Below are 8,160 nucleotides of genomic sequence, written 5' to 3' on the forward strand. Positions count from 1 at the left end.
TGGAATGGTTTACTTGGAAAAATACAAAGACATGTAAGATTATATAACGAAAATAATAATTATCAAACATAATATAATTAATTTCTTTTTATTGAAAGAAGCTGACTTCAGTTTAAATTCCTTATACGTTACCTATGAAAGTTACAACGTAATGGATTTTACACTTTTTTTTGACTCAGATGAAGTTATTTTTATAGTAGCTGCTCCTAAAAAAGCTTCTAAATTAACCATAATATTTATACCTTTCACAAGTACGGTAAGTATATGAACATTTAAATCTTTTAATAAATATATTTTTATTATTTTATAATGATTATTTTAAAATTCTATAGCATTTAATTTTAATTTTTGTCCTGAGGAACATGAAAATATTAGAAATTTATTTGTTATTTGTTCATATACATGAAATCTAATGTAAATTTAATTTCAGGTTTGGTTGTTTGTTTTTGTAATTATATTTCTAACCGCAATATCACTGCATTTTTTATATTCAATGAGACACTCTTATATCCAAAGAAGCGAAAAACTATGGTTCATGAAGGAAATATTTTGGTTTCTTTTTGAAACGTTGATCCGTCAAGGTAATCATTATCAAAAATCAATATAAATGCTATTTTATATTCCACAGAGTGAAAACAAAAGAAATGTTGATTTAATTTTAATAATTTTACTTTTTATTGGTAAATAGTACTTTCTCTTCAGAACTTTTGTAAATATCACAACTTTCAGTTGGCACATTAAATTTTTTTATTCTTTTATATAGGCCATATTGTAATTATAAAGATGCTTTGATAAAATAGTCCCGATACAAAAGTTTTAAGTATACAAGTATTTACACGTAACTTGCCAGCATCGAACTTTCTAGTAGTTTTACAAAAAGTTTAAGTAAACTTTACAGTTGTTAATTTAAAACTGCATCAGGAGTATGAAAAATAAATACTAAATTCACAAGCCAACATGAAATGTATCGTAAACTAGGAAGAGCGTACTTTACATAAATGTACTTTATCTTTAGTATGGTACTTAAGTAATAGTGATTACTTATATATGTTTATGAAGCGACCTTCTCAGAAACCTCCTGTTGTATGCAATTTACACTATCAGCTAAAGAATTTGAAAAAACGCCACTATTTGCACTATTCAACGTATTTACATCATTATTGGGGTAGTGAACAAAAGCACAAATAGTCTTGTCCACGAGTACGAAAAGATTATTAGCTACTTTGTTAATTTTAATTCTGTGTTCTTAAAGAACAGCAGTGCTGCCATTTTCTGAACAGATTGTTAGAACAAAGTCCTGAAGCGCTCTATGCTTTTTACGGACCAAAGAGACGTCTACGATTGGTTTCTCAGCTTCCCCCGTGGCAACTAAAATAGATAGACATGCCATCTAGGAAAGTCCCTTAAAACTTACAAAATTTAACCTAGACATTATTTAATACGATATACCTGAAAAACAATTGAAAACGATAGATAACCAGAAAGCCTAGAAAATACTGCAACGCAGTATTGAGAGAAAAACACAAAAACCTCGCAAATAAATGAACTCTGGTGGTTGAAAATAATAGGTAAACAATGGGATCAGTTTATTATAAATGTTAAAATCAATAAATTCATTGAATGAAGCAAATTAAATTCATTCTTCCGTATGCGATTTCGAAAGAATTAAAGACAGAGATGGACTTAAAACTTATCAATTATTTCTTTCTTTATTTTCCAGTTTTTCTTCCAAATGCATTTCGCCTGTTAGCCTCATCAGTGAATATTACGATTTACATTGCTTATTCTTAAAGAATTTTTTACCAATAATTTTATAGAATTTATTGATTTTAAATCTTATTTACTATTAATTCATAATAACAAATAAGATTCCATTATTATTTTAGATATGTGACGACAAATCAGCATCACAGTATAATAATTAATAATAATTTTTCACAGGTGCTAAAATAAATCACGTCAGAAGTAGTACTACAAGAATTATCATTGGTACATGGTTATTAATAACAGTAGTTCTTATATCAGGATATTGTGGAGTTTTGTTTTCTTACATGACTCATACTGTGTACGAAACTGTGCCTACAACTATTCAAGAACTTGCAACTTCTGTGAGGAAAGGAGAATATTCCTGTGGAATTATGGCTGATACTACCGTTGATAAGTATCTTTTGGTAATACTATTGTCTAATTATATTTATAAATTTTGAAATCGGTATTTACACAAAATTTCGATTAATGTTATTGAATCTAATAAAGCATAAATCTAACTAAAATTTTCAGACAAAAAACGTCCTTTTGTAATCTATTTCATATGCACAAATTGAGAATAAAAAATATTTGAGAAACTCGACACAAACCATACAATATTTTCAATATGAAAATTGTTCTGTAGGTTTAAATGTATTAGATGAATGCTTTAAACGCTATATCAAATAAAATTTTGAACGAAATACCATGAAGTTTTTTCAAATTTAAGTATTGAATATATACGGTTATTCAGCTTTGCGTGTACCAACGTAGGTTGCACGAAGACATATCTGAATCTTATAGCAGCATCGGATTGGGAACGCCATTATCATGCAGTAGATAGCGTTGTACGGCCGTGAGACCGTTGTCACATTATTTCAGGATACTGTGAGTTGTAAACCGCCCACGTCGGTAGTAGGATTGCTGAGTTAACAAACGTGGAGTAGACTAATATGCACCTCTCTTACGGAGCAGCAGGCTACAAGGACGAACGGCTGTGCGACTGTACCAAGAAAGGTGCCAAATGAGAAGAGTACCAAGCAACCAAGTATTTGCACTAATGCATCAAAGTTTATGTGACACTAGTTCTTTCCAGAAACCTGCAAGTTGTCACGAGCAGCCACCCACGATGTCAAAGATAATGTTATTGCATTCTGTTAAGTCGTGCCAGAATATAACCAGTTGCCCATCGTCTTCGTCTGTGCCAACTAATCGTATGAAGGATTTTGCACGAAAACCAATTTCATTCATTTCATAAGCAGTGTATTTAGACATTAAAGCTTGACGATTGCATTGCATTGCACTGAGGAGCGCATTGCACTTGTACAATGGTACCTGCAGAATTTCTGGAACTGCTTATGTAGCAGAACTCGAATTTCCTGCTTTTGTGCTGTTCACAGACAAAGCTTGTTTCCCACAGAGAGGTGGCTACAAAGTACGTAATGCGTATGCATGCGTAATGGACAACTCTCTTACCATATAAACACATGCAGCACAGAACTGGTTTGCTGTGAATGTTTCCACCGGCACTGTCGAAGACCACTTAATTAGAATATACTTCTTGTCTAATCGTGAGTTATCACATATTTTTTGTGGATGTATTATATAATTATGTAATATAATTATTTTAATAAAGGTACTACACTAACAACAGACTTCTCAGTCACTGCATCATGCAATATAATTAGAGAACAATGTGGCCATGACCCATTTTAGCAGTAACGTTTGACATCTTTAAACATGAAATTTGGTCAGCAGTAGACAGAACGTGATGGTCACGTTCAGTCACCTGCAAAATCGCCAAATTCAACAGTATTTTTGAGGGGTTACATCAAAGGACTGATGTACAACACCTCTATTGAGTGTTAGAAGAACCTCATATCATGCACATCAATAGCTACTTGGGCAATCTGAGACACGTCAGAAATATTACGAAATGTACATGATTCCTTGTGCCGACAATCAAAATTGCGTATTACATAGTCATTTATGTGTTACAGTCTAGTATTGGAACTTTCAACACCTGTAACCTCAAATCATTTCACAATTGTTTGTTAGTAATAAAAAGCATTTCGTTCTCTTATGAACGAAATGCTTTTTATTACTGCTCTTTCATTTCTTGCTTTCTCATGTACAATAGCAGATGAAGAGGGTGTTCTCGACTCGGAATGGCTACATAATTCCAATTCCTTTGCGACACCTACACCCCACCAGTGAAGCATATATCCTGTACACACTTGGTTGAATCACTATGTATTCCATATTTACAACTATTAAAACCTTTTTTCTTAGAAGAAGTAATTAAAATAATTATCTTGAATGCTTCATGCATGTTCCGTCTGGATGTATAATACATAGTACAATAAATTATAGTAAATATAATATCTAGCAAACATATTCTGAGATTTAAAAAATACTAAATTTTTACATTTACAATACTTTTGAAATTTAAAGAAAAATTACGTAAAAATAATTTAAGTAAATTTTTTAAAATTATAAAGGGTGAGAATTTTCAGACCATAAACTTTCTTATGCTAAAATTCTTTAAATGATATTCACAAGTTATAAATAACTTTGCTGTTTTTCAGAATTATGTAACGAATATCGAATATTTTCAGGATACGAAAGAAGAATCGGTAAAAACTATAGCAGATTATATCAGAAAAAATCCGGATAAGTGTTACTCTGATATAGATTCCGCCATGCAACATGTATTAGACACAAAGTATGCTTATTTCGCACCTAAAAGTATATTGGAATCGTTGGCAAGAATAAGAGGAGAAGATCGATTTGCATTTTCTAAAGATTCTTTAGTCAACTTTATGGTAGCATATCCCATGAAGAAACGGTTCGAACTTAGAAATGAATTAAATAAAATGTAAGTTCAAAAAAATTTATGATTTATGAATTTATTTATATTTTCAATTTCCGAACAATTAAGTTATGTAAATACTGTATACACATTTATAACAATTTGATGGAACACATTTTTTCGAACATTTCAACTGACAATATATATTAGAAAAATTTTCTAATATATGTTGTAAATTTCTGCTTTTAAATACAACTTGCTTCGATTCGTAAACGAATTTATTTGAGAATTTCAAATAAAAATTATAATTTATATATTTTTACAGTAAAAACGATGAATACTTTATCGTTGTTATAGCATTACTAAAAAGTAAAATCTGCCTTGCAGCTTACGTCGTTTGTACTCCTTTCTCGTTTCATTTGTTCTCAAGATAAACTATACATAACAAGCAATTATTTATTGTTACACTGTCACAATGCCAGGCTACTATTTATAAAAATACTTTATATTTATTTAATTTAAATTATATGCTCTCCACGACAAATTTATATTGTCTTGCTCGTGTATATCATAATTTTCCTGTTTAGCATTAGAGTAATGCCAGTCGTCTATCTAACTTCTTTCAGGAAAAATAAATTAAAATGAAGTGATGTCCGGTTTGTAATTGAGGTTATTGTATAGTTTATCAAGGCCTTAGACTCATATGTTTTCCATATCTTGCTTAGGTTTTTATTTACTTAATTCTGTTTTTGAGGGATAAAACAGATTGCCAAAAAGACAGACAACATTGGGAATTTATAAGTCTGCAATTTTTTCAAATTGTAGCCCAACAAAAGTTTCAATAATTCGTGTACATCTATCTGTCTAATTCTGAGTCAGGATTATTAAACGTAGATTTTACGTTTATTTCGAAATTCACCCTCACACACTTTAGTTGAAAAAGCAATTTTTATTTAAATTACATAAGAATTTTTCAGCTTTTCTTAATCAAAATAAAACATGATAGAATATTTAGAATTTAGCACAGAAAAAATCCTTTCCAATCGAATAGATTTAACACCACTTTGGTTTGGAAGTTCCATAAGTAAGCATTTCAATTTTATAGTTATGTGAGTTTCTTCGCTCATTCGCCATATGGGCTTCACTCACTTCTTACTAATAGAGACTATTAATAAAAATTTCGTTACGATTTAACCACCGGCCAAAGTCAACTCTTACTCCATTTTCTTTCTTCTTTCAACCATGCACTGCCCAATTTTTCCAAATCTGCTCGTTTGCTCGTTTTTTCGGCCCAACCCCTACTTCCCCTTTTGTTTGCTTTCTGCTCCCGGGCCAATCACCTTCACATTGTTTACTCGATCAAAGTTTCCTGATATTTTGTAGTTATTTGCTACTGTTGTTTCTGTTTTTTCGTAACAGAAAAATTGTTGTAATGACTTCAATCGTTTTAAGTATGGCTTAGGTTTGTAATATGAAGAAACGGTTCGAACTTAGAAATGAATTAAATAAAATGTAAGTTCAAAAAAATTTATGATTTATGAATTTATTTATATTTTCAATTTCCGAACAATTAAGTTATGTAAATACTGTATACACATTTATAACAATTTGATGGAACACATTTTTTCGAACATTTCAACTGACAATATATATTAGAAAAATTTTCTAATATATGTTGTAAATTTCTGCTTTTAAATACAACTTGCTTCGATTCGTAAACGAATTTATTTGAGAATTTCAAATAAAAATTATAATTTATATATTTTTACAGTAAAAACGATGAATACTTTATCGTTGTTATAGCATTACTAAAAAGTAAAATCTGCCTTGCAGCTTACGTCGTTTGTACTCCTTTCTCGTTTCATTTGTTCTCAAGATAAACTATACATAACAAGCAATTATTTATTGTGACATCGTCACAATGCTGGGCTGCAATTTTTAATCGTGTTTTAATTTAAAATATATGCTCTCTACTTCAGATTAGTAGTGTCATGCCAGTAAGCTATTTAACCCCTTTCATGAGAAAATTTTTGAATTGAAATAATGTGACTTCAATTTGCACCNTTCAAATAAAAATTATAATTTATATATTTTTACAGTAAAAACGATGAATACTTTATCGTTGTTATAGCATTACTAAAAAGTGAAATCTGCCTTGCAGCTTACGTCGTTTGTACTCCTTTCTCGTTTCATTTGTTCTCAAGATAAACTATACATAACAAGCAATTATTTATTGTTACACTGTCACAATGCCAGGCTACTATTTATAAAAATACTTTATATTTATTTAATTTAAATTATATGCTCTCCACGACAAATTTATATTGTCTTGCTCGTGTATATCATAATTTTCCTGTTTAGCATTAGAGTAATGCCAGTCGTCTATCTAACTTCTTTCAGGAAAAATAAATTAAAATGAAGTGATGTCCGGTTTGTAATTGAGGTTATTGTATAGTTTATCAAGGCCTTAGACTCATATGTTTTCCATATCTTGCTTAGGTTTTTATTTACTTAATTCTGTTTTTGAGGGATAAAACAGATTGCCAGAAAGACAGACGACATTGGGAATTTATAAGTCTGCAATTTTTTCAAATTGTAGCCCAACAAAAGTTTCAATAATTCGTGTACATCTATCTGTCTAATTCTGAGTCAGGATTATTAAACGTAGATTTTACGTTTATTTCGAAATTCACCCTCACACACTTTAGTTGAAAAAGCAATTTTTATTTAAATTACATAAGAATTTTTCAGCTTTTCTTAATCAAAATAAAACATGATAGAATATTTAGAATTTAGCACAGAAAAAATCCTTTCCAATCGAATAGATTTAACACCACTTTGGTTTGGAAGTTCCATAAGTAAGCATTTCAATTTTATAGTTATGTGAGTTTCTTCGCTCATTCGCCATATGGGCTTCACTCACTTCTTACTAATAGAGACTATTAATAAAAATTTCGTTACGATTTAACCACCGGCCAAAGTCAACTCTTACTCCATTTTCTTTCTTCTTTCAACCATGCACTGCCCAATTTTTCCAAATCTGCTCGTTTGCTCGTTTTTTCGGCCCAACCCCTACTTCCCCTTTTGTTTGCTTTCTGTTTCCGGGCCAATCACCTTCACATTGTTTACTCGATCAAAGTTTCCTGATATTTTGTAGTTATTTGCTACTGTTGTTTCTGTTTTTTCGTAACAGAAAAATTGTTGTAATGACTTCAATCGTTTTAAGTATGGCTTAGGTTTGTAATTTTCGAAAACTCATTAAATTTTTTTGTTTTCATTTATCAAAAGTATAAATTTAAAAAAAATCGTCGGTGACTGACAAGGGAACTGTCAGAGTGTCTTCTAATAAATTTTAACAAAATTTAGTTAATAACTACGTTAAAAGTATACAAACTCTATTTTAAATTTGTAATATTCACTAAAAGTGTTAATCAGGATTAATAGCAATCAAATGTCGTACTATTTCATATTAGTTTCTTTTACAGAACTATATACAAGAGTTACAATTACATCGACCATGGAAACAGTGGTCAGAGCACGTGTGAGGTGAGCGACTGGACAGAAACACATCCACCTAAAAAGTGGAGTTAGCCATGGTCTGA

At 30.5% G+C, this 8,160-nt stretch overlaps 1 protein-coding gene across 1 annotated transcript in view; it reads left to right on the forward strand.

The window, feature by feature from the left end:
• The first annotated feature begins 447 nt into the window (after nucleotides 1-447).
• The window catches only part of LOC111642271, a 31,487-nt gene continuing 23,774 nt past the window's right edge, over nucleotides 448-8,160 (forward strand). The window contains exons 1-3 of the mRNA XM_023388598.1: nucleotides 448-581; nucleotides 1,942-2,171; nucleotides 4,365-4,624. Of these exons, the coding sequence (XP_023244366.1) occupies nucleotides 494-581; nucleotides 1,942-2,171; nucleotides 4,365-4,624 (578 nt within the window). The 5' untranslated portion in view covers nucleotides 448-493. The remainder of the gene's footprint in view (nucleotides 582-1,941; nucleotides 2,172-4,364; nucleotides 4,625-8,160) is intronic.

This window comes from Centruroides sculpturatus, unplaced genomic scaffold, assembly GCF_000671375.1.
Source record: "Centruroides sculpturatus isolate CEXI.00-Female unplaced genomic scaffold, Cexi_2.0 scaffold1499, whole genome shotgun sequence".
NCBI classification, from domain to species: Eukaryota; Metazoa; Arthropoda; class Arachnida; order Scorpiones; family Buthidae; genus Centruroides; species Centruroides sculpturatus.